We start from the raw sequence: 25,350 nt of genomic DNA, 5'->3' as shown, positions 1-25,350 counted from the left end.
TTATCAGGAACGTCAGGACGAGGGTCATTTCACCTCATCGGACCAGGCGGAGACAACCAGGTCTGCAACGCGCTGCTCTCGAGTTCCAGCTGGGAGCAGAGCATCTCCAGCACCTGTCCCGCCCCGCCCCGTCTGAAGCAGAGCTTCCTCGCTGTGCGCCCAGCCCAGCGGCAAAGGCAGCTGCCTCTGGCACCCTCCTGCTCACGGTGGCCAGGGCCTGTCTGGGGCAAGAAGGGCTGGGTTGGATCGAGGGCTCTGAAAGGATTGTTCCAGTACTACGCCTAAGACCCCTGCCCGGGGGACGCTACAGGCACACTGAGGAATAGTATGGCTGCCCTCAGAGCTCACACGTCCACAAACAAATGAAGGCTTGAGGAGATTTTTAAACCTAAAGTCTATGTGAGTGTGCACTTAAACAATTCAGGAATGTCGGGACTTGGTAATTTGTCCTGTCCCAAGGCCTTTCTCTGATTTAAAAAAAATAAATTCTCCCTTCCTGTTTGGAGTGTTGTGGGACCTCAGGAGTTGTCTACCACCTGGTGGGGCAGTGTGACAGAGGAGCCGTTGGGGAAGGCAGCTGGCTTGTCCCGGCCCTTCAAGAAAAAGGTCAGCAGCTCCCCCTTCCCCTTCACGAAGATGGGACCTCGCCTCACAAAGCGGAAGCCATACTCTCGAAGGATGACTTGTGTTTCTTCCACCACCTGTGGCGGGAGAACAGAGCGGGAGGGCTTGAGGTCAGAGGGTGAGCCTAGACAGGGTGGCCATAGGGGTCTTGGACGGTTAGAGCTGAGTGCTGGTCCCGACAGCGCTCACCCCTGTGTAACACACAGGTCCCAGATGGCCCCTGGCACCCTCCTCCAAACCTCCCGGGGCCGGGCCCTTCCATTCCACCCCCAGCAGTGGGTAAGAGCAGGAGGATGTTTGGTCATCTGTAGATAGTCTTCATCCTCTCTCTCCTATGGGGACAGCCACAGGTTGCCTGTGTGGTGGCACTACTGTCTTGGAACTTTTACTACATGTTCCTCTGTCCCTTTGCTCCTTTTGTCCAGCTTTTCTGCCAGACCCAGCTGATACAGAGCAGGATTGCTACAGGGGCAGCTGCTATAGGCACAAAAAGTTTATACCAAGAGGCAGGCTATTCTCATCCAGAACTTAAATTTCACAAATGGGTTGAAGCATCTCTCTTCTCTTGATGCTATAGTAGAGCCCTCTTCCAGCTCATGCCCTTAATCTCACAGCGCTGCCGACCTATCCTCTGGGCTAGGGGGAGGAGGCACTAGTGCGTAGCAACCAACTGTTCCAATCTCGTCCCATTCCGAGTCTGAGCACACACTCAGCTCTGTGGCTGGACTTACCTGAATGTTGCCCATGACCCCCGTGGACTCCATCCTGCTGGCCACGTTAACCGTGTTGCCCCAAATGTCATAGTGTGGTTTCCGGGCTCCAATGACCCCAGCCAGAACCCCTCCTTTGTTCATGCCTGGGGTCGAGACAAAGTTTAGTACAGCCACATGCCAAATCTTGTCATTAGCCTTTCTCAGAAGCCACCACAACTCCTCTCCTACAGAACTTGTCACCTGACTCCTACCATGAAGCTCCTAATTATATAATAGGTCATATTCTTCGTTAAACTTGTCTAAGTTACTGGAGGGCAGAAATCATGTCTCCCATTTATCCTGTCTTTGCCATGTGCTGGGCAAGCATCAGCTACCCCAGTGTGCTAACTAACGTAGCACCGTAGTGGCCAGCTTCGCTGACACACCTGGTGTCTCAAGTCTCGTGCAACCTCACCCAGAAGGAATGAGACCCTCCCAGTAGGGGGAAGCTGGTGACGGTAACTCCCTTCAAAGGGCTGGCTGGTCTGAGAAGAGCCAAGCCCTCAGCAGGCACAGAAACCCCTTGGAAAGGCAGGTAACAAACTGACTTCTCTGCCAGACTCAGAAGGCAGCCAGGCTCCCATTGTAGACAAGCAGGGACAGGTACAGCTTGATCATCCCATCAGTTGGATCATCTGAAGAGACCGGACTGAAGGTCCTTCAGGTCCCTTCCAGCTCTGAGTGTGAACCTCCCCAATCCAGATGCCTCAGGTCTTCCTGAGGCCCTTGTCTTTCCTGCAGATTTGCCGGGTCCCTGCATCAGAAGGGAGACATGAAACCCGGCGCCCTCACCTATGCGCAGCATGAAGTTGTTGAAGGACTGGTTGTTGATGTTCGTAAGCGTGTCCTTCATGGCAAGTGCAAAGTCGGCCAGGTCGGCCAGGTGCTGCCAGCGCTCCTTGTCAGACTTGTCCTCCTGTGCCAGAGAGTAGCAGACAATGTGTCAGGAGCCATCCAGGCCCGTAACTGCCATAGCCTGCTCACCTGCCTCCTTCCCTCAGCGACATTCTGGGGCGGATCCCTACACCTAGTTGTTTAAAGCCTCATTTCCTTCCTCTCGCAAAGGAGTCGGCAACCTCTTTAGCTCCAACCTGTCACTGTGACAAAGTTCACATGCATCCCTCTAGCAGGTCTAGGGCAAAGACTGGGCAACGGTGGTAGGGGAGACAAACGCTGTTAGTCTCTGCCATGTGTCTCATCATGTCTCATCAGCTCTCTTCACTACCTTATCTGAGCCTGGTCATTAGAATTTCTGAAGTTGTCCTTGTTTGGATTCTTCAACTAGGTAATAAGTAAGCACTTGAGGGTGATGACCTGCCTTTGGCATGTGTCTTTAACCTCATCCATACAGTAGAGAAGGCAGTAGGACTGACAGCAGAAGACAGCTGTAAAGGTGAAAGAGGATAATATTTTAACAACTGCTTGGGGCCCGGTGTGCTGGCTCACGCCTGTAATCCCAGTGCTTTGGGAGGCCAAGGCGGGAGGATCGCTTGAGGCCAGCCTGGGCAATATAGTGAAACCCCATCTCTAGAAAAAAATTTTGAAAAATTAGCCAAGTGTGGTGGCATGTGCCCCTTGTCCCAGCTACTCAAGAGGCTGAGCCAGGAGGATCGCTTAAATTCAGGAATTCAAGGTTAAAGTGAGCTATGATCATACCACTGCACTCCTGCCTGGGTGACAGAGCAAAACCTAGTCTCTTAAAAAAACAACAAAAAACCAAAAACAAAACCTAGTACTTGGGACCGGGGCCCCCACAGCTCATTTCCTCTCCTGGTAGCCAAACACTGACTCACGGGGCTCCCCTCTGTGCTTTTATCACTGCGCAGTTGCGTAGATGGCTCCTACGCCCCAGTTCTATGAACGCACAGAGCCCTGTGGGGCGTCCACAGCACACATGCATCACCTTAGGCCTAAGGTGCAGGATAGTGATGGGGTTTATATGTATTCTGTCCTTCTCATTAAACTTTCTCAGTAAGCCCTATTTCATATTTGTATTTATTTACGGTTATATGGTGCTGGTGGTGTGTGTCTGACCCCTTGGTACAATAGCACTCAGCTGCTCTTTCACTCCTGTGACCTCGCGTTTCCCACATGCTAGGTCTGGGGGGCCAATCTCCTGCCTTGGGGCAGAGCCTCGTCTCCTCTGCAGCCACTGGGGTGGGCAGCTACCTTGCTGGAGCTGGTAAAGCCATTGGTGTTGACGTCTGGGGTGACTCCTGAAGCTGCCATGTAGGTGCTGCCAATGGTTTTGATCTTGGTGATGACTCGGAATTTGGGATTGTCCAGGAGCTGAGTGAGACCAGGATTCAAGAAAGAACTGTCAGCAGAGTCAAGGCAGATGAGTGAGCCAACTAAACGACAGATACGAGGACCCCACAAAACATCCAGGAGTCGCAGAGATGCTTTCCTATAAAAGCTTTTATTTACTCCACTGCCTATCTGCCACAGGATCCTGGGCAAACCTCTTCACTTCCTGAGTTTACTTTCCACAGCCTTAACATTGGGATGAAAGTGCCAGTCTCCGCGGGTGGCTGAGCACATATGTAAAAGCATTTTCCTTAATAAACAAGTTACCCAGTAGATGTTTACTGAGCCTGAATTTGAGGGTGGGAGGAATCAGAGGGGCCCTCAGGATCTTATTTGGCCAGTCCTTATCCTGTGACCTTGCAGGTGACTTCCCAGGCTCCCACCTGCCCCCCACAGACCCCACAGTTCAGATGGCTGCAGAAGTCCATACATTACAGGAGGACCTCATCTGGGAAAATGTAGCCGGTCTAGGGTGTCTAGAACATTCTCTTAGGCTTCTGCAGCCTGTCCCAGGACGTAATCTGGAATGGGCCAGCTTTGTGCAGGAGGAGGGGCAGGACAGGCACTCACGGAGTCAAAGTCCGAGATGATCTCATTGAGGAAGCGCAGACACTCAATGCCACCATTATTGATGCTCTCCTCTGTGTAGAAGTCAGCAAAGTTGGGCAGGGAGGCAAACATGACTCCAATTTCATCATACGACTGGCTGTACAGCTCCTAAAAAGAGGCAGGGCCAAGTGCTCAGCGTCCGACTGCACGATGTGCTAGAAGAATGAGTCTACCCTCCACACGGTATGTGTGCTCAGATTTTTGGACGCACACATCTCTCAGATGATCCCAACTTACAATACTCAGAAAATAGCTCATCACTATTTTGAATAAATAAAAGAATAGCTTCCCTGGTCCCTCTAACAGCCCCGGCTATGAAGAAGATGGTACAGCGGAGCTGGAAACCACTCTGTTTTGAGAATATCAGTCGACAGCAAGGCGGTCTCTAGCCAAGGCCTAGTTTTCTGAAATGCGGCCTCAGATGTATGGCCCCATAAACATTTACAGCAGCGCCCTTTACAGAAGGTCTGAGAAACACTTCCCTCTCGCTTTCCTCGTGGTTGCCATTTAGGTTCAATCTTGCTGCAATCCCGTCACAAGAAGGCCTGGCCCAGAGAAAGAGCAGATGAAGACCAATGGCCTCCTGGTTCCAGGCTGCACTTGGGCCACACCCCTCACCTCATCTCTCTTCTTGGACCCCAGGAAATGGCGTGCCACATGTTCAGGCAACATGTTGGTGACCAAGGCCTCATTCCAGCGTCGCATTTCATAGACACGTTCCTTCTGGTCGTGGACCTCGATCTTCCACAAGAATAATGTCCGTGCCAGTTTCTCCACCTACGGACACAGACAAGGCAGGGCGTGTGCCCTAAGCTGGTCACTGAATGGAGAGATGAGAAACAACTCGCGTGGAGGGGTTGCACGTGGAAAAACTGGAAGGGAGACGGCTAAACATCAAGGGAAGTAAGACCCTGCAAGAACTCGCCTGACCAGAAAGGCCACCCTAATCGCGGCAGTGAGGACCCCAGCTCTGTGCTTACAGCAGAGAGCCAAGAGGCCTTCCATATGTGCGGGGCCTCCTGGGACCTAATTCTAGCTACAGGTCTGTCCTGTGGAGGTGGCAGCAGGGGGGATCTCCCAGCCCAGGGTGGACTCCCCGTTTCTGGCAGGCTCCATTTGGCTGAGAGGGGACTTGGGGAGGCTGTACTTTCCCTGGAAAACCACTGGGGGGCACTTGAGCCAACATGGAGCCATAAGGCCCTTGTATGGGATCTTTTCCTGCTCTTTTCTCCCTCCCTTTTCTTTTCCTTTTAACCAAACAAAAACTTCATCATCTCCCTTCCCTTCCTCTTCTGGCTCCACGGCCACTGTGTCAGTGACCCCCGGCGCCAGGTGAGTGCAGAGGCTGAGCCCTGGCCTAGGGCGATTTCACCAGGCTGCTGTGCCAGCACCGCCTCCCGTCCCACCCGCCCCGCGCTCCCGTCGGCATCCTGGAGGTCAGAGAAAGAGGCATGGAACTGTTTTCCTTGTGTTAATCACCGAGGAAGAAACCAGAATACAGAGCAGGTGGTGGCTTGACCATGGTCACCCGCCACGTTGGGTAAAGGGAGCCAGCGTTCCTTACTTAGGGCTTGGGCTCTTAGCTGCCGTGAGCGCAAGAGGAAAGCAGGTGGGGCACTCACGTGGCGGGAGAAGTAGTAAAAGCTCAGCGTCATGATGAGCATCATCGCTGTCATCGAGTACTTGGAAGGCACCAGCGGCAGCCTGCCGGGCAGAGAGGGGAGCAAGGGAGAGACTGCACGTGCCGCCCTCCTGCACGGGAGTTAGTCCCTCTGACAGGTGCTGCGCCTCCGGTCACCCTGGGCCCTTCTGCATCAAGTGCAGGCCCCCGGGCAGTAAAACTTAAATCAGTGGGCTCCTGTCTGACAGCCAACCAACCCCGGCCCGCCCGCTACGCTGGGCGTTCACATCCGGGCTGCTCCGGGGTTAACAGACGCTGCATCGCCTGACCAGGCACAGAAGCTGTCACCATGTAGGGATTTGGAGAAATAAGAGACACAGGACTAGGGCACAAGTCCACCATGGTGTTTTATAACTTTCATCCATATTTTCACGTGGAGCTACAGTTAAATTCCATCACTGTATAGTATTCTAGTGTATGGATATACCCTGGTTTATATATCCATTCACTGTTGATGTCATTTGGGTTGTTTTCATTTATTTTTTGGGGGGAAGTATCTACTATGAACCATGCTGCTATGGACATTCCTGTACATATATCCTGGGGCATATATATAATACGTGCATGAATTTCTCTAAGATACAGATATCTGTAGTAGAATTGCTGGGACATAGGTCTATTTTCAATTTTACTAAATAACTTCAAATTTTTTCTAATGTGGTTGTACCAATCTGTACCCCCACCTGGAGGGCATGAGGTACCACCGTACTTGATATTGTCAGACTCTAATTTTTGCCAAAACTTCCCTGAAGGTCTGTTCAAGTCACTGAATCATAAAATGCTAAAACCTTAGCTCTGGAAGGGACCTTAGGGAACTTCTAGTTCAATGTAAGACTCAGGAAAACTGACCTGCCTGTGACCCAACACAACACTCAGTAACTGCTGCAGGATTAGAATCCAGATCCTCTAACTCCAAAGTGTGTTCTTTCTGCCTCATCCTCCTGCTACCTGTCTGCCCTGCCAGCCTGTTAAATGCCGCCCTCATCCACCTGGCAGTTCCTTCCCACGTCTCCATCCTGCCTCTGTATCCCACCCTCCACACCCGCTGCCGGGGCTCCAGGCTTCACCGTCCAGACGTGGCAGTAGCCCGGATGTCCAGGTCCACACTGGAATCATTCTGCCTCTGCTGCAGCCTCCTAGAGAAACACGTGCCAGATCGCGTGCCTTTGGGAGGGTGAGATCATGGGGCTTTGGCCTGTTGTGTTCCCTGTCTCTAGAAGAAGGTCCCTAAATGCACACCAGGAGGGGAAAGCAGTAGCCCTTACCTGTCAGTGCCATTGAGCCCAGGGGCGGAGAAGATCCGCATCTTCTCCGAGGCCATCACAGAAAAGCTGTTGGACAGACAACAGCACACTCAGGCCCCATCGAGGTACAGGAGCCACACACTGAGGTATCCCACATCTTCCCCTCATGGGGAATGGAGAAATCCATCCCCAGATCCCAGCCAACTTGGGACATGCCTGTGAGAATCCATGCACCCAGGTTCTTGTACAGGCCTTTGATGACCCCCAGAGGCAGGAAGCCACTTCAGTGCAGGCCCATGACCTTGAAGTAGGGACTTGGGGGGGGTGGGAGGAGGAAGACAATACAGATTCCCAATCCGGCTTCATCTTACCTGTGTTCCTGAAAACGTCTGTGGTCATAGTCATCAAAGATGGGGCACCAGGCATAGAGGTTGATAGTGGCCACAGCACCCGTGACAAGTAGCATAAGCGTGAGCTTCACCATGTGGCTGACCTGCACCAGCATGATGGTGGCGATGAGGGACAGCACGGCGACGTAGTTGTAATACTTGGGGTTCTCCAGGCAGCCGCCCTCCACCTCCGTCCCTGCTGTCGCGTTGCTGGGTCCCGCGTAGTACTGGAGACAGCTCAGCTGGAGGTCAGGACGGGCAGGCGGGAAACACGTGCAAGGGAACAGCGATGCTGGTCAGAGAGGGCTGGGCCGGGGCAGTGAACGTTCCGCCGCCACCTCCCACGGCTCCCTCAGAAACACCAAGAAAGGTGGGAAGATTTACCAGGAAATAAGCATTCAAAAGTTAGTAATTGCTACTAAGCTTTACCATCATCTCATACAATGTTCACAAAAATTCCCTATTTTTAGTACCACTCCTATTGTATAGAAAATTCAGAGGCCAGACTTGCAAGAGCAGCACAAGCAGCAGGCGGTGAAGCCAGAACTAGGAGCCAAGCCTGCAGGCTCCACATCCAACTGCTCTTCCCTCCCACAGCACACTGCTGCTGCGGGAGGGGCTGCGGGGCCGGCCCCCACTCACAGCTCCTGGGCTGACTGCCAGTCTCTGCCCAACACTTCCATTTGGGGACACTCACTACCTCCTGGGGTCTGTTCACTGGTTCCACGGCTGGGCAGACACAGTCAGTAGAAAGTGCATCCATCAGCTCCATCAATCCTACTTTTTTGTACTTTTCACCCACTGGGGTTGTCTTGCTTTGGCCAAGTTCTCAGCATGCAATTCTGGCATGTGCAAAGTTTCATTCCTCCCTAGTTTTTTACCCCTCCATGGGTGATAGCATCTCCAGATGTCCCGCACAGTGTCGATGACCATGTTAAACAGTCATCCCCAGACCTGGGCACCAGGCTCCGGTGGATTCTGACACGCAAGGGGTCTAGGGCTTCTCTTCCCTGGATAGTGGGCACTGTGTGAGCCACGGCATGTTAGGTTCTGGGGCTCCTAACTCCTCATTCCAGTTGGAGTTTTGCCTGACTAGTTGTAATCCTGGAGCTTTTCATACTACTGCCAGAATAAATCTCCATGCTGAGTTTATTCCTGTGATTAATTTATTAAAGAAAAATACAGCAAATAATATAACCAACATTATATTTGACAAAAAGGACTTTTTTTAAGAGAATGCACATGGTACCACCAAAATAGGAGGAGGTTGTGACAAATGACAGCTCCAATAACAGCTCCAAGCACTCAATGCTCAATAAATGCCTGGTGGTTCTAAATCAACAGATCTGGGCTTCTAAATCCTGTCCCTTCTCCCCAAGAAGGCATCTGTCTGCCCCCTCATGGGACCCCATCTTCTCCCTGAGCTAAGGAGAGCAGAGAACAGAAGATGATCTCGTCTGCCCTTAGCCACGTGGGCTCTGTGAAGCTGCTGTCCCCACTGACCCACCTCTAGGAAGGTCTGGCTGTGTTCGAATGGGTGAAGGTGAAACGGGGACAGGTGCACCTTCCTATCCTGACAGCGGACACTGGCCACACTGCAAGGAGTACTTAGGATACGCAGAACACTTACGAGGACTGTGCCCCCTAAGCAGTGAGGTAGGGAGGACTGGGATTTAGAACTGCTTCAATTCTTGCCTGTACTGGCTGTGTGACCTAGAGCAAGTGAATTAACCTTTCTGAGCCTTAGTTTCTCCATATGAACTGCGGATACAGACACCAACCTCTCAGGATTGTTATAATGATTAAACGAGTCACTGTATGTAAAACACCTAGCACAGGACTGGGCACATGGAACTGGGCTCTTGGACTGTGGGACAGGAGGAAGAGGGCGAGGAAACAAGTCAGTCTCAGGTTCCCTGGACGGCAGGGAGAAGATCCCCTAGGTCTGGCGGATGATCGGCTTAGGAACCCGGGTGCCACTCCCAACCCGCATCTGATGGCGGGAGGAAGGACTGACGAGCGGCTCCCGGTGCCCACACAGAAGCCTTCCCCACTGAGAATGGGGGTCCCTTCAGTACGGACAGCAGGGACTCACCATGTCCACGACATTTGCCATAACCAGGATGAAGATGGCTAACATGGCCCAGGTGTTCCTGGCCCAGCGGGTCCGGTCGATCCAAGTGGAGAAGGCCACAAGCTTCTTAGGAAAGGCCTAGAAGGAAAGGCAATTCAAGGGCCATGAGCCCGACAGCCCGCCTCCCACAGACACGACTGCTGACGACGCCCGCTGCTCCCACGCTCCAGTCCCAGGAACCTAGAAAGTGGAGCTTTGCCTGCGACTCAGCTGACAGCTGACAGCGAGGGACAGCGCTGTGATGAGAGTGCCCGACTCCTGGCGCTACGCTGGTCCTACTCAAGGCATCTGTGTGACACCACGGCCCCCAATCGCAGCCCTTCCCAGAGCAGACAGTGACCTCCCCTAGGGGCGAGGCCAGGGCAGGGGGCACTTCAGGGCTGGCTGTCTCTGGAAGCTACCTGCCTCTCCTGGGTCAGTAAACCTCAATCTTCCAGGATACCTGGAGAGCCACCTGTCAGATTAATTTTCCTAAAACACTGCTTTTCCCTTGTCATTCTGATCAGAAGCTCTGCCTGGTACCCCAGTGCCCACAGGAGAGTCTCAGTCCCTTTACCCTGGTGTACAAGGGCCTTCACTGGGGCCTCCACTGCTTCTCTACCCGGTTCCCGTGTACCCAGACCCTGCCTTGCCCAGCGCACCGCAGCGCCAGCCCGCCCAAGCCCAGCCTAGGGACGGCTCGGCTGGTGGCGAATGAACGATGGATGAACAGATGGGTAAACGCCTGAACCATCCTAACAGAGACGTCTGTCCGCCGGGAGTTGACAGGACGCACAGCTCCATCTGCACCCAGTTGTACCGGGAACGCCACTGGGCCCAACAGGAAAGCGCCGCTTACCCGGGGAAAGATGGCAGCCAGCGAGCAGGTGGTCAGGATCAGGAGGAGAATCTCCCCAACCACAAAGGTCACGTAGTTTGTCATAAGCCTGTGACAGAGAGCAGAGGGGTCAGAGGGAACAGTAAGACCGTGTGAGGGGCTAGAGGGGAGACAGAAGGAGGCCCCCAAACTCGGCATAAGCCTGTGCCGGAGAAGTTCCTCGCTGACACCGGGGACTCCTTGCTGCTGGCTGCGCAGAACAGGACGAAGAGGCCCTGACCAGAGGGGCCGCCAGCTGTGACTGTTGGCTGGGACATGTCCCGGAGAAGGGATGACTCACGGACACCCTGGGCAGAGCCCAGTAAAAACTTGGAAGGGACCTTAGGAATGTGAGTCCTCCGTGTGCTGCGCCGCAGGACAGAGCACGGGGCAGGGCGGCTCCCTCGCTGCTGGGAGCAGCTAAGAGTTCGCCTTTGACCCCTGCGCAGAGCTTTACACGGGCATGTCCCTCACACGGCCACTCAGCTCAACTCAGAAATGTGCTGTCCCCAAACGCTCCTCTCACACCCACTCCCAGTTAGCCCTCCACGGAAAGTACTTTTGCCAGGAGTCCCAGGATCCTCCGTGTTGCTAAATCCAACGTCCGATTCTCAGTCACCTCCTGGAATCATTTCTCTTGCTTGGTTTTCAAGATCTTTTCAGACCCTGCTGGTTCTCTCCTGGCCCCCAGCCATACGCACTGCCGTGCCGGCACTCGGTCCCTGAGCCGCCTCTCCCCCCATCTGCATGTGCCCTTGACCTCGTCACATGTCATCATGCCTTCAGTACAGCCTGTGTGGGGGCGACTCTCAAGTTTGCGTCCCCAAGCCCATCCTCTTCCTGAGCTCCAGGCTGTGTATTTGGCAGGCATCTCACACTTAACTCTGAAACCAAACTCCTGATCTCGGCCTCTCCACTCTCCTCTTCCCACCACCGTTGACCCAGCTTGGTCAACGGCCACTGCGTCCTGCCAGCTGCTCAGGTCGGACACCCAGGAGACACCCCGCCCCACTCTCACGCCCCACAGCCCATCTGTCGGCAAGTCCTGCCAGCTCGCTCTCCAAAACACGTGCAAAACGCCACTTGTCATCATCTTTGCTAACTTCGGCCTGGCCCAAGCCACCATCTCCTCTAGCTGGTCTCACTGCCCCCTTTAGCGAGCTCTTGCTCACTACCCTTTGTTCTCTCCAATCCTTTCCAGACACGCGTCACAGCAGCTGATTCCCCTGCTCTGGCCAGTGGCCTCCACGTTCCAGGGGAGGCCGGCGCCTGCCACGGTCTGTGAGGCCCCAACTCCCACCACTCCCCCGGGGCGCCCCCGTCCCAGCTGCACTGACCCCAGCCTGCCTCGCACCGCTGTCTGAAACAGGCGTCCCCCCAGTACCAGAAAGCTCACTCCTCACCCCCTTTGGGGCTTCCCTGAAATGTCACCCTGTCCGCGAGGCCTGCTCTGACCATCCTACATAAGAATGCAATGAAACAGAATCTTCCCCCATCTTCCTCTCCTGGCTTTATTTTTATCCGCAGTGCTTACACTATCTGTGTACATACTTTGATTAAGTAATGGTTTATGCCCGTGTTCCCTACTGGGACGCAGTTCCATGCGGGCAGGGATTTTCGCACGCGTGTTCACTGCTGTACACCCAGACTTAACGCCAGGTGCAGAGCAGACCATCAGCAGGTGTCTGTGCAACGACGAACAAACCTGATCCTCACGACAACCCTGAGAGTCGGCCAGGGCAGATGTTACCCTCGTTCTACAGATGAGGAAACTGCTGCTCCACGGCCTTCATCGACCTGCCCAGGGTCACGCGTGCAGAACCGCAGAGGGGGCGACTGAGTCCAAGGCTCTTTATAGTTCCCCAAACTGCCATCTGCATAGGACTCCCCACCCCTCCTCTCTGATGGGAACCCTCAGGTAGGAGGGAGTGCTGACCAGCCACGGGGAGGGGGGTGGCGGGAGGATGGCAGTCACCCTCAGGTAGGGCTTCGACAGCTGGGGCAAGGATGCCGGGACGCCCCACCTTGCCCCGACGACCTGCTGCTATGTTAAGGAGGCCATCGTTCTGCACCCGGAGCCTAAAATCTCTCTGTACTAAGGTGAGCCAAGAAAGAAAGGCCAGGTGGGTCTTGGTGACTGAGGTTGAGGCAGCGTCTCCATCTTTGTCCCAAAAACCACTCTGGGGCTCGCCCAGCTAAGGCCTCTGTCCCCCTCAGCTTTCTCGGCCCCGGAGACATCCCACCTGGTGCTAGTGCCACCCCGGAACCCAGGGGCAGAAAGCAGGAGGGGCCCGGGCACAGCCCAGCATTCCCTGGGCCTACTCCAGTGGGGACAGGGACAAGGTCTGCAGCTGACTTCAGGCTCCAGCTGAGGTCCCCAGCCCCCCTCACGCCACTGTGACTTAGGAAGCTCAAGGCCTTCCCGCTCCCCTGCTGTCATTTCCCGCCACCGCGCCTCCCTCACCAGGGGTCAATGAGAATCTCGACCAGGGCCGTGCACAGCAGGACGACGCAGGAGCAGCTGAAGGCGGCCCCGCTCTGCTTTTCCTTCTCCACCGAGTAGCGGGTTTCCATCTCGGGGTCCATGAAGCGCATAGACAGGAGGAAGGTGTTTCTCTTCTTCACCCTGCAGCAGAAACAAGCCCCCACAAGTCGCAAAGGCAACACCTGCCCTGGCCTCCAGGGCCTGAGCCCCGTGCCGGGGGAGGAGCGCCTAGGGTGAGGGCCGGGAAGTCTGCAGGCCACTTACACCTGGGCAGACTCTCGCTCGAGCAGGGCCTCGTTGAGTAGCTGGTTGAGCTCATGCTCGTCCTCGGAGGCGTCCACCACCCGGTCGGCCAGGTCCTGAAGGCGCAGCCTCCGGCGAGGGTTGGGGAACGAGGGGTTGTCGGCCTGTAAGCCAGGGCGGCAGAGTCAGTGGGACAGATGGGACAGAGTGGTGGGGAGGAGTCGGGAGAGACGGAGGTGGGAGAGGAAGGGAGCAGAGAAGACCACACTAATGAAGACTCATCCTTGCAGCTCTAAAAGCCCTTTCCGGCAAAGTCTTCCCCACACTCCCACTGGCTCCATCCTGCTTGGCTTTCGACCAAAGCTCCAGTCCTTCCTGCTCTCCCTGGGCCCCAACCGCACTCTGCGGTGACGGTCACTGACGGCAGTGTCATGGGGCAGCCCCGGCTCCCGGGCAGGAGACCTGGAATTTGAGGCAGCCGCCGGGTTGGCGCAGTCCTGGCACATCCTGCTGCGTGGATGGGGGTCACACGGCCACACACACCAGCACCCTGGGGACAGGAATGATCCCCAAGCCCAGGGCTTAGGAAGCTGGCAAACGAGCCATGAGGGGAAAAGCGATGGAGAAAAGGCTGTCCCTGCACTGGTGGCTGACACGGGCCGGGGCAGGTGGAGTTGGGCACCCGCCACCATTTTATTCCCATCACAGAGGAAAAGCATCAGCTCTACGGACGAGAATCCCGACTGTGGTCCCACAGCCGCCAGTCCAAACAGTAACTGGGACCCGGCACGTCAGAGCCGCCCAAAGGGGTCCTAGAGCGTCTGGGGGCAGAACCAAGGCCCTGGTCTTAATGCAGGTGGGCCGCTGGTTGAGTGTGACCCCCAGATAATGCATGTTCCCCCAGCCCCATTCTTCTCTGCAAAGTCATGTGGATGGTCTGTTCCAACACCAAGAACCTCAGTCCATGAGGCACATCCTGGAGCAGTGTGACACTGGCTAATGGAGAGGACACACAAAGTCACAGGCTGCTAAAGCTGCGTCTGTGTCCTCCTTGCTAGTAGGTAACATCACATCTGTATTTGCACTTCTTAACAAGAAAATCGCGACAAGGAAGAGCTATTGAATGTTTGGTATTCAAGAAAAAACCCAGTTCACTGTATGCACGCCCTGTCTACCTTGTTCTCCAGCGTCTGATCTAAAGGCATCAGGGACAACTTTTCTGTCTCCCCGACGCAGTGACGCGCAACCTTGGCGAGGCAGACAGTCCAGTCTCCACAGCACCCACCTTTATCAGTGCACATGCTCAAGCAGCTCTTCAGCAGTGGACAAATTCCAAGCGGTGCCCTGCCTCTGGGACAGCACGCCGATTCCTCACTCTAGTGGGCTTTGGAAACGCCCCCTCTGCGCATGGGGCTTGTGGGGCTGGAGCCTGGCCAGAGGGGTGAGCCCAGCTCTGAAGTCCCACTTCCCAAACAGTCTCGGATCCTACAGGATTGTCTGTGGATGTCCTCGCTGAGCTCACAGCTACAGGATTCAGGGCCTCAGAGGGAGCACCTCCTTTGACCTCACCTACCCTCTCCACGTAACTGATGAGGAGACGGCAGGGCTGGGGGAGCCAGAGGGGGTGTCCTGCCCGTGGCCGCAGTGCTAAAAAGGAGCAGATCCTGGGCTAGCGGCCCGGTCTCCCACCCCTAGCACACGACTCTCGCTGCAGCAACTCGCTACCTTCCTGTCCCTGCCCACGTCCTGGCCTGTGAGCCCTCCTGCCCTCAGCCCTGCACGCACCTGGGCGTCCTGTTCCTCAGGCTCCTCCGACGCGGAACCACCAGCGTGGACGCTCCCATTGGGCTCCTTGGTCTCAATGAGGGCCGGGGAGCTGGGCTTGGAGGAAGTCGGGGCTCCGTTCGGCAGGCCCTGTGGTGGAAAGCAGTGGTCATCGGGGACCCAGGACACTGCCACCTGCCCGTCCCAGCCAGTGGTTGGTTTATAATCAGTCTGGAATCTTCCCACTGGAGTTTTGGAAGCCTCATTGACTTACGAACTCCACTATTCAGTTCCTCCTCTAGAATATTAATTTTAAAATGCTTTTAATTTTCTAGTATCAATTTCCATTAAAAATTTTTGAAGCAGAGAAAGACCCAGTTGTTCCAACTCTCATTTCTAAAACAGCAATTCAATGATAGTGACTCACAGGTGTTTTTGATGTAGATCCCTGCCAAATGCCAGTTCCCCCAGTGGCCAGTATTTTTCCTTGATAGAATAAGTTAAACACTGTAACGCAGGGCAAGAGTTCATTCATTTATTCATTATTTACTGAGTGCCTACTACGTGATAAGAACTGTTCTAACGCCTGGGGGTACAGACAGAATGTCCTGACCTGTGGAGCTCGCGACCCAATGAGGAAAGGCACAGTAACAAGTAGGTAAAATTACATAGGGCACAGGAGACAGTGCGCTATGCCACGCAGGAAGAGAGAGCAGGAGGGTCGGCACAGGGATTGGCAGGGAGTCTGACTGGAAAGAGAGCAGGTGTCACTGTGCAGATGACATTTCCACGAAGACCTGGAGGAGCAATCACACAGCTACCCGGGGAGCAAGCACTCCGGGAAGACAGAACAGCCCGTGCACAGGGCCTGGGGCAAGCGTGTGCCTGGAGCATTTGTGCAACCGCCCAGTGGCCGGCGTTGCTGGAGTAGCGAGTGGAAAATAGGGAGGCAGGGGCCAGGCTGCACGGGGCCTCACTGACCTCTATCGGGCCTTCCGCTTTTACCCCGAGTGGGCTGGAAGACCAAAGGGGGGCGTTGAACAGGGGAGTGACAGAATTTCACTTGCTGTGTTGAGAAAGAGGGCGGAGGGGCAAGGGTAGAGGCAGGATGGAGAACTCTGCAGGGGTCCAGGCACGAGAGGGGGCTCAGGGGCTGTGGGGAGTGGGGGGACTGACTCGCAGGGAGAGTCCACAGAACTTGCTTGTGGACTGTAAAGAGAGGAGTCAAGGCTGACTTCCAGTCTTTTGGTCTGAGCGATGAAAAGGATGGCGTTGCTGTTCATCGGGATGGGGGGACCGAGGAAGAGCAGGAGCTCTGGAGGTCCCGTTACAGGCACAAACCGAGTCCTACAAGTGGCCACATGCTGAGTGCAGGGAAGCCGCTGGGGCTGGAGATACAAATTTGGGAGCTGGCATTTAAAACGACGAGACTAGATGAGATTGACAACAAGGTTAGTGTCCATAGGGAGATGTCTCAGAAGCTTTTTAACACTTTGGGAAGGATTCATTATGATAATTATCCTCAAACTCTCGTTCTTCTCACTTTATTCAGCTAAAGGACAGGGAGAGAGTTCTGCAAACAGAACTGTGTTTACTCCTATGACTTCCAGAGAAGTTACTCTCATTCCTAACCTCTCCCCACTGCCATTCCTCCCGCATGCACGCATCGTCTTTCCCGTCTCAGTCACTGCTGCTTCGTTCCTTCTGACTCGGGGACCGCTGCGTAGTTCAGTGATCTCGCACTGCCCTATCCCAGTGCCTGTGCGTGGGAGACTCTAAACAATGGCTAAGCTAATCACGTGGGCTTGGGACAGCGGCCCCAAGTGGGTCACGTACCCGTGCACGTGGGGGCCGACGGCTGTCACACAGCCTGGCAGTTAAGACAACTGGAATCATCTACAGCAGCTAAACTTTTAAGTTCCCTGAGAGGAGACTGAACACAGCGGATGCCTGAGTATTTGATCAATGGCATATGACAAAGGGTTAATTTTTCTAATTAACAAAGAGCTTCTACAAATTAAAAAAAAAGAGGCATGAAAGGTTAGAAATGAATATACAATTCACAGAAGAAAATCACCTGGCCGACAGCCATGTTAAAGAATGCTCAGCCCTACTAAAAATTAAAGAAATGAGGTTCAAACAATGAGATATCACAGTTTCACCTTTAAGATTAACAAAGATAGGCCAAGTGTGGTGGCTCATGCCTGTAATCCCAGCACTTTGGGAAGCAGGAGGATGGCTTGAGGCCAGGAGTTTGAGACCAGCCTGGGCAACATAGAAAGACCCCATCTCTACAAAAAATAGAAAAATTAACCAGGCGTGGTGTCACATGCCTATAGTCCCAGCTGCTGGGGAGGCTGAGGCAGGAGGATCGCTTGAGCCCAAGAGTTTGAGGCTGCAGTGATCACATTGCACTCTATAGTACACTAGCCTGGATGACAGAATGAGACTCTGTCTCAAAAAAAAAAAAAAGAGAGAGATAAAAGTAAGTGCCCAGTGGTATCAAGGGCATGGCTGGGGTGGCAGAGGGGAGTGGGTAGGCAGCATGAGTAAACTGTAAACATACATAACCTTTAAACCAGTACTTCACATCTAGAAATTTATGTTTTTCAGGCAGGGGCACTAAGAAATTGTTAAACATCAACTTTACAAAAATATCGAAAACCTAGCTTGCTCAAAATGTCAGTGAAAGAAGTCTTAAAAAGCAAACGCCGCTCATACTGGAAACAGTACCACTGTATGTATCTGTCTGATGAAGCGTGCTACGGACTGTGCTCCTGTCCTGTGCAGGCAGCAGCTGGGGGACACACAGCAGGGCCCCTGTCCCAACTGTCCCAGAGCCTCCATGCCGATGTGTTACGCTGTGTGTCAGTGAACTCCAGTTGTTTCTGACTGTAAAACGTCACAAGGACTCAAGCACAGCAGCTTCATAAAAAGAACTCTGCCGAGCAAGGCTTCCTGTGCCTCAGTTCCCCCACCTGTAATCCTCACAGGGCGGCAAGTGCTGAGAAGTCCTGACTCAACCTATGCACCTTGCAAGGGTTTCTTAAATAAAACGAGGAAACAAAGTAAAATACAACACTAGAACAAACAAGAATGAGTGGTGGTGTCACGAAGACAAATATTTGACTGCTGCTTTGTGACTTTAAAGTGGTCCCTAGTAAAACCAAATCTGTGGGTAATTTTTTAAACAAGAATGGCATTTTCCAATTTATTAAAAATTACATATGCCAGTAATTGTAAATTTCCTAGCACCTCTCAAAGGTAGCTAAATTACCGTCAACTTTAGTAGAATAGTAGTAACAAGGTACATTTGTAATTTGTCCCGGTGAGTATACAAAGTGCTGCATCTCGTACTCTTAAAAACATGAACAACTCGTGGATTTGGTAGCAAGGTCAAGTCTGATTTCACGGGGCTCTAATTACCATCCTGAAATTTTCTAATCTTCTGAAAGATGGCTTCCTACTAATACTTTTCGGGGTTCTTAAGAGCATTTGCTGCAGCTGAGACTTCACACTTAGCACAAAATACGCTGTCCTGTCCTTTGCTTTAACATTTAGCACCTAGAGGGTATGGAACATGTCACATCCACCTTTGTGCTCCTCCCAGCTGAGCAGTGTGACCTGCACGAAAGGGCAGACCCGACAGACATGGAGAGGCAACGTGGCTGGCAGGGCGGGAGCAGAGCTTCGGTTTCAGAATCGCTGGGTCTGCAGCTCACGCGAGGGGCTGGGCCTCAGCTCCCCCTCTGCAAAGTGGGCATGACAGCCCCTCCCGCAGGGCTGTCTGGAGGATCAAGTAGGATGAGGGATGCAAACAAGGCCTCGATAAATAGTGGCTACGATCAGATCTGTGGAACAGATGACTCTCCTGCGTGTCTGACTGATTTGCTAGTTGTCGCATTCGCCAGGGGAGGGAAGAAGGGGTCTAGTTTTCTCTTAAAACTTTCTCAGGAGTAACCTCTTCAGAGATCACTCCTGCAGCCGCACCAGAGCGAGCTTTGCTTTAGCCGCAATTAGGCACAGCCTCAGCCCTGGGTGGCCCTAAAGGACATGACATCCCAGAGCCACCAAACTCTTTAATTGTTAAAAGTCTCACTGGACGGATTCTCCTAACTGAATGAACAAAGAGTTTTGACGGTAAAGGATCAATTTCTGCACCAGCTGCTGGTGGCTTCGAATCAGACGGACCGTCAGGGGGTTTACTGGAACCTGCTGAGGGCTTCAGGCTGCAGAGCCACAATGGACCCCGCACAAAGACCAGCCGGGAGGGCAGGACCACATGATGGCTCTGTCATTTCTGTCCCACACCTTCAGTCCCCCTCAGACCTTCCCGGCCTCAGTTCTCCTGGAGAACGAGTCACCCCCACCCACATTCCCGCTGTGCCCCCTCTCCCTTGGCGTCCGCGTCACTCCTGCGGCTACACCCACTTCCTCCATTCAGGGGACCATATCCCCAACTCAGCCACTTTCCTGAGTGCCACCTACACACTCCCAGTGGCCGCCCCTTCTGGATGTTGTCTCGGGATACATAATAGTCACCTTAAATTCAACCTGCCATGCATCACACGATCTCCCCCAGGAAGCAGCCCTCCCTCTGAAAGGTGCTCCACTGGTCTCTTGCCCAGTGGGACTCGACCTGCCCCCACCGCTCAGGGCCAGCCACCTTCAAGTCCTGCCAGCTCCTACTCTACAGTCTTGCATGAACCCTTCCTTCCCGACCCCCTAATCCGGCGGGTAGAGTGGGGACTCACCGAGCCGTTGAGGCCATTTTGGGTGGCCGTTTTCTTCACCTCTGGCTTGGACGCGATGATGAGGTAGGTTTCAATGCCCTTCTCCTCCAGGTAATCGCAGCGGCTGCCCCCGTGGCCCGGCTCCACGTCGAACTCTCCTTTCAGGCAGTCCATGGTGCTCTGGGAGATATGCACGCGCCTGGATCGCAGCCAGAGAGTCCCTGAGCACCGGCCAGAGGCAGCCCTCACCCACCCGCACGGGGTCGGCCAACCACGGCGGCACGGGCTGCTGCCCGGACCTGTGTCCCCAGGCACGTGGGGCAGAGGTAGTCCCGCCACTATCTAGCCGTGGGGACAGTGGGCGCCTGCTCCCCTCTCAGCCTCAGTGTTAATTCCTAAACAGTAATAGTTTTTCCGCATGGGCTGCTGAGAGTATCAAACATGATGAGGAATTTAAAAGTCTGCTCTGAACTCTAAAGGGGTAAGGTCTGACTTCCTCACCTTGCCTGCTGCCAAGGGGTAAGAAACCCATCTCTGAGGAGTCACAACTGAGGGAGAGAATCGGAACTGCCTGGAAGGAAGCTCCCTGACCCAGGTGGGAAAGGCCAGCTGAGCCCCCCGTAGCCTGTCCCCCCTACATGCAGGGCCTGTCCAGCTGGCCCTGTAAGACATGCAAGCGCCTTGTAACCTCCAAGTCCTGCCTCCGAGCCTGTTAGCTGACCGCTACTAGCAATACCACCCTCTGGGGAGACCGGGCTGTGACATCAGCAGAGCTGGGGAAGCCCCCAAGTGGGTAACGGAGGGGAGACTGCTGCAGGGGTCCTGGCAGAAGCCACAGCCAGCATCGGGCCCAAGGAGGCAGGCACCCCGAGGAGGTCTCAGAACAGCCTCAGCCAGGGGCAGGCGCAGGGGCAGGACGGAGTGCTGCCCCTGTGGTGGGGAGGGCCTTTTCTGAGGCCCCTTGTCCCTCATCTGGACCACAGCCCCGAGGGATGGACAGGATGGTCCCCTCCCCTGGTCCTCACACCTGCCCACTTGGAAGGGGCGCTCACCCAGGGATGCCACCGGCCTCCATCTTGTTGGCCACAGTGACGTCGGTGGACCACACGTCATACTGCCAGCGCTTCTGGCCCAGGACGCCCCCCAGCACGGTGCCCGTGTGCACCCCCACACGCATGTCCACCCCGGTCTTGGTCTTCTCCCGCACATACCTGCCAGGTCACAGGGAAAGGAGGGGTCGGGGCGTGGCCCTCACAAGGCGGCCAGCCCCCAACCCCCTGCAGGAGGATTCTGCACGGGCTCCCCTTCCCCTCCGGCCGAGGGGGCCCAGCAGGTGCCCCGCAGCCTTCTGCCTGCATCTGAGCACACGACGTGCCGCGGGCCGGACGCAGGCCAAGGCCGGAGCCCAGTCGGCAGTCACAGGCCGGTGGGACGGCGGCAGAGCCGCTCTCCTCCCCTCCCTCCGTCCCCTGAAGGACCTGCAGTTTCTGTCTCCCCCTTGTTTGTTCACTCCGCAGTGAGGATTTCACTGAGCGTCTATGAGCGCCAGGCACGTTCTAGGTGCTGCAGACTCAGAGGTGAACAAACAGCCGTGAACAGCTCCCTGCTTGCGAGCTCCAGGAAGGGGCAAATACGAAATTCAGAAATTCGCCTCATGGGGACGGGAGAGGAAGCTGAGGTTTCTAATCCTGAACCACTGCCCCCCACCCCTGGGCTAAAGGCATTTATATCTTGCCGATTCTACAGGGGGGTTAACCTGGAAGACTGTAAAAATGCAAAGCCACCCGCTCAGCGACAGCGGTGAAGGGTGAGCCCAGCTCCTGGACTCCACCCGCGGGGGAGGAGCCTCGGCAGGTGCTTCCCTTCCCACTGGGGTGCTGCTGTCACCCGGCCCACCAGAGAGCTTCAGTCACCAAGGGACCGTCCTTCCCAAGATCTCCAAGGCCTCTTGGAGCAGTGACAAGTGGGGAGAGTGGGGGGAAGACAGTTCACCTCCCTCACGGTCTCCGCCACATCATGTGGCCTCAGCAGTCACCTCCTGGAGAGATGGGCAGGACAGTCCCTGAACCCACCTGCCTGGGGGGGTCATGGTGAGAAAAAACTTGAGGGAAAGAGATGGAGACGTGAGGGGCATCCCAGCACCCGTGAGGTGGCGCGATGACTCTCACAGCTACTGCCAGCAAAACAAATAACGTGGACTACGGCCGGAAAGCACGCCCAGAGGCTGCGGAGGTCCGGCAATGTCCCTCGGCTGTGGGGACGGTAAGCCACGCCCTGACTTCCCGGAGCTGGGGACTGAGCCGCTGTCAACCAGTGCTGCATCCCAGTGAGCCGCGTTCCATGTCCCCAGTGGACCCCTCCACGGGGCCTTGGCTGGCACCTGCCGGACTGGGGAGGGAGGCCTGCTTCCCCCGGGTGCAGGGTCGGGCCCCTGCACGTGCCCTGGGACCCCCCGCCCCGAGGTACCCAGAGGCACTCACGAGATGGCCTCCACCATGGCGAGCCCCATGAGGATGGAGCAGACGGCGTGGTCCTCCCGGTAGTCGGGCAGGCCGCAGATGCAGTAGTAACAGTCGCCCAGGATCTTGATCCGCAGCTGGTGGTATTTCTGAAAGCGCAGAGTCCCTCCTCAGCCACAGGGGAGTGGCGACGAGGGCAGAGGAGGACAAGTGGAGAAAGTGAGGGAGCCGGGAGGGTCAGGCAGGGCTTGAACGCTGCAGGGTCGGGTACTTACAGCTGCCAACTTATCGAAGCGGGCAAAGAGCTCATTGAGCAGCTTCACGAGCTCCTGGGCACTGCAGGCAGACGACAGCTGGGTGAAGCCCACGATGTCCGCGAAGAGGATGCTGCGAGGAGGGAACCGCAGGCAGTGAGGCGCAACGACTCCACCGCCCACTCCTGCCCCAGCCACAGGGCAGCCAGGATGACGGGGGAGCAGGCCTTTGCTCAACCCCCAGAGCAGTGAGACCCTGGCACCCCCGGGCAAAGTCAGGGCTCTGACACTCCCCTCCGCAGGCCTCCCTGCCCCGTGGCGCCTGGGGACTACCCACACTGCCCCACTCCTGCCCTGGGCTGGGCACATCCTTCTGCCTGGAATCACGGGTCCAGCCCCAGCGCTGGCCCTGAACAGCTGGGAGACCTCACAGGAGTCCCTTCCCCGCCCCAGGTGATGTCTGTCCAAGGATGGGGTCGGACCAGGCAGCTTCAAGCACAGTGCAGCTGACGTCTGCCAGCTTCTCCCGCGGGGCCATCGGGAGGTCCCAGGAAAACTCTCACAGCCCTCGGTGCTCGGCAGGGCCCACAGAGGCGCGTCCCTTCTCGGCCTGTTCTGCTGCTGAGCCCAAGCCTCGCGGGCCAGCGCACCTGACGTTCTCGTGGCGGTACATGTACATGGTGTTGAACTGCTGCTGGTCCTTCTGGCTCTCGTCTTTCTTCATGTCCTTCAACATCTCGTCGGCCACGTGCTTGGGCAGGATGGAAAGCATGAGGTTCTCCTGGGAGAGCAGCAGAGGGTTAGAGGGGAGGGCAGGGCCTGGCCTGACTTTTCTAGGGGCAAGTTCAGATACTTCTGGGGAGAAATCCCCTGGTCCTGGCGAGAGACGTCAGCCAGGAACCACGCTGACTTCCTCCACAGAGCCCTCGCAGACCTGCATGGGGAAGCAGCCAGGGGCCCAGGACAGGCGGCATCCGGCCCTGAGAAAGCTCAGAGCTGTGACAGCCCCTTCAGAGCAGTCAGAGGTGCCTCAGAAACACCCAAGCTTGGCTCTGTGCTCAGCATCCTCCTCATGCCACAAGAAATGTGACAGTCCCTGTGTCAGCTACTACAGTGTGAGCCCTGGGGGCAAGATCTCTGCCGAGTCACCTCCTGTCACCCACCGTGTCTGAAATTCAGATTCGACCTGGAGACCTCCTGTGTACCAGGTGCCACACAAGGTGCCCGTGACATAAAACCAGCGCAAGTTTACACCTCAGAGAGCTGAGGGTCCCATGGCGGACACCGGCAGGCACGCCCAGCGCAGCGAGGTAGTTTCCGTGACTGGAGAGGGGGGCAGCGGAGTATGCAAGTGACAGGGGAGGAGGCATCAGGAGCCTTCCCGGAAGCGAGCCCCGGCCAGGCCCTGAAGACCAGATGCTAGAGCGCTCCTGTCAGAGGGGCCACGTACACACAGGCACAGGCACAAAACTATACCAGGGTCAGGGTCAGGGACCTGCACGTATTTCAGTGGAGGCAGAAACAGGAATGTGGCTTGAGAGCCAGGCACCGCTTAGCCCAGGGGTCAGCGAACTGTGGCCTGTGGGCGCACTCTGGCTGCTGCCTGCTCTCGTTAATAAAATTCTATCGGCACCCAGCCAACCGCTTTGTTTACCTATTGTCTCTGGCTGCCTTTGCCTCCAATGGCAGAGCCGAGCGGTTCTGACAGAGACCATATGGCCGGCAAAGCCAAAAATATTTACTATGTGGCTCTTTTCAGAAGTTGTTTGTGGCTTGGGCATGTGGGAGGATGGTGCCATCCCGAAACTGGGAACAAAGGAGCAGCAGACAAGAGGGGAAGGTAGGAGTCTGGCTCTGAGGGCTGTGGGCTGCCATGCGGGGGTGCCCCGCAGGGGACGCTCAGGAGAGACCAGCGGGCTGAGCCCTGGAAGCCATGGGACAGACCGAGCAGAAGGGAGAGAGGAGCGGGGGACGACTGACAGCACAAGGTGCTGGAGGGCGGGAAGTCGAGGAGCGAGACCCAGCGGGGAGCCCTGCCAAGAGGGGAAGGCTGTCCCTGTGCCCCTGCAGGGAGGAAGGTGATGGTGGCTGGAGAAGGACGATGGGAGTAACTTGAGGGACAACCTCAAGTTGAGGTTTTGTAGGACGGAAACTGTGAAAGCTCAAGGGCACAAGAACTGGCTAATGGCAAGGAAGTGAGTACACTGAGGCTTGAGGGCCAGGCAGCAAAGCAAGTGAGGCCACCTGGGGGAGGCAGAGGCTGTGTCCAAGGGCTGAGATGCAGAAGCCACAGATGGGCACAGTGGGGACAGTAGAGAGCAGAGATGTGGCTGGAGAGCAGCAGCCACTGACTCCCAGGGCAGAGCAGGTGACGAGGCCAGGGTGTCGCCAGGGCTCGGCTGCCGGAAGTCCGAGTGAGGCGGGTGGGGCTCAGGATGTCCAGGAGCTCTGTGTCCTGAGTGCAGGTCACAGGGGTTACCTGGGTCTGGGGTGGCCAGAAAACCAAGAGCTGATGGCTCGGTCCTCGGCACCTGAGGCCTGATCAGGGCTCACTAGACCACAGTGGCACTGAGGCTGCGGGTCTCAGGCCACTGGGGCAGGTGCAGGGACCTCACCTCCCGCTGAGGCCAGCTCTGCCGTGTTCAGTGCACCGAGGCCCGGGACAGCCCAGCTCAACTGCACGCCAGACGCACCTGCTCCGGGGCAGGAGAGGGACAGAGCTGAGGTGGGGGGTCAACTCCTCTCTTCTGGGTGGAGGTGTCAAGAGGTCTCCGGAGACTGGGGTACTCGCACCCCGTAAACCAGAGGGCTGGCGC

General features: G+C 55.7%; 1 protein-coding gene across 3 annotated transcripts in view; it reads right to left on the bottom strand.

Annotated features, from left to right (window-relative positions):
• Positions 1-511: 511 nt before the first annotated feature.
• The window catches only part of ADCY3 (adenylate cyclase 3), an 82,380-nt gene continuing 57,541 nt past the window's right edge, over positions 512-25,350 (bottom strand). For 2 of the 3 annotated variants that reach the window (XM_069495165.1, XM_069495167.1), the window contains 19 exons: positions 23,185-23,315; positions 22,556-22,667; positions 22,302-22,429; positions 20,874-21,032; positions 19,843-20,020; positions 15,110-15,238; positions 13,346-13,488; positions 13,061-13,222; positions 10,579-10,666; positions 9,702-9,818; positions 7,589-7,848; positions 7,239-7,304; positions 5,915-5,996; positions 4,911-5,069; positions 4,254-4,400; positions 3,546-3,665; positions 2,169-2,292; positions 1,356-1,480; positions 512-701 (listed from right to left, as the gene is read on the bottom strand). In XM_069495165.1, the coding sequence (XP_069351266.1) occupies positions 519-701; positions 1,356-1,480; positions 2,169-2,292; positions 3,546-3,665; positions 4,254-4,400; positions 4,911-5,069; positions 5,915-5,996; positions 7,239-7,304; positions 7,589-7,848; positions 9,702-9,818; positions 10,579-10,666; positions 13,061-13,222; positions 13,346-13,488; positions 15,110-15,238; positions 19,843-20,020; positions 20,874-21,032; positions 22,302-22,429; positions 22,556-22,667; positions 23,185-23,315 (2,613 nt within the window). In that variant the 3' untranslated portion in view covers positions 512-518. The remainder of the gene's footprint in view (positions 702-1,355; positions 1,481-2,168; positions 2,293-3,545; positions 3,666-4,253; positions 4,401-4,910; positions 5,070-5,914; positions 5,997-7,238; positions 7,305-7,588; positions 7,849-9,701; positions 9,819-10,578; positions 10,667-13,060; positions 13,223-13,345; positions 13,489-15,109; positions 15,239-19,842; positions 20,021-20,873; positions 21,033-22,301; positions 22,430-22,555; positions 22,668-23,184; positions 23,316-25,350) is intronic. The other variant, XM_069495168.1, reaches the window with a different exon arrangement.

This window comes from Eulemur rufifrons, chromosome 19 (assembly GCF_041146395.1).
Source record: "Eulemur rufifrons isolate Redbay chromosome 19, OSU_ERuf_1, whole genome shotgun sequence".
Classification (NCBI taxonomy): domain Eukaryota; kingdom Metazoa; phylum Chordata; class Mammalia; order Primates; family Lemuridae; genus Eulemur; species Eulemur rufifrons.
This window is presented reverse-complemented; position numbering and strand designations above follow the sequence as displayed.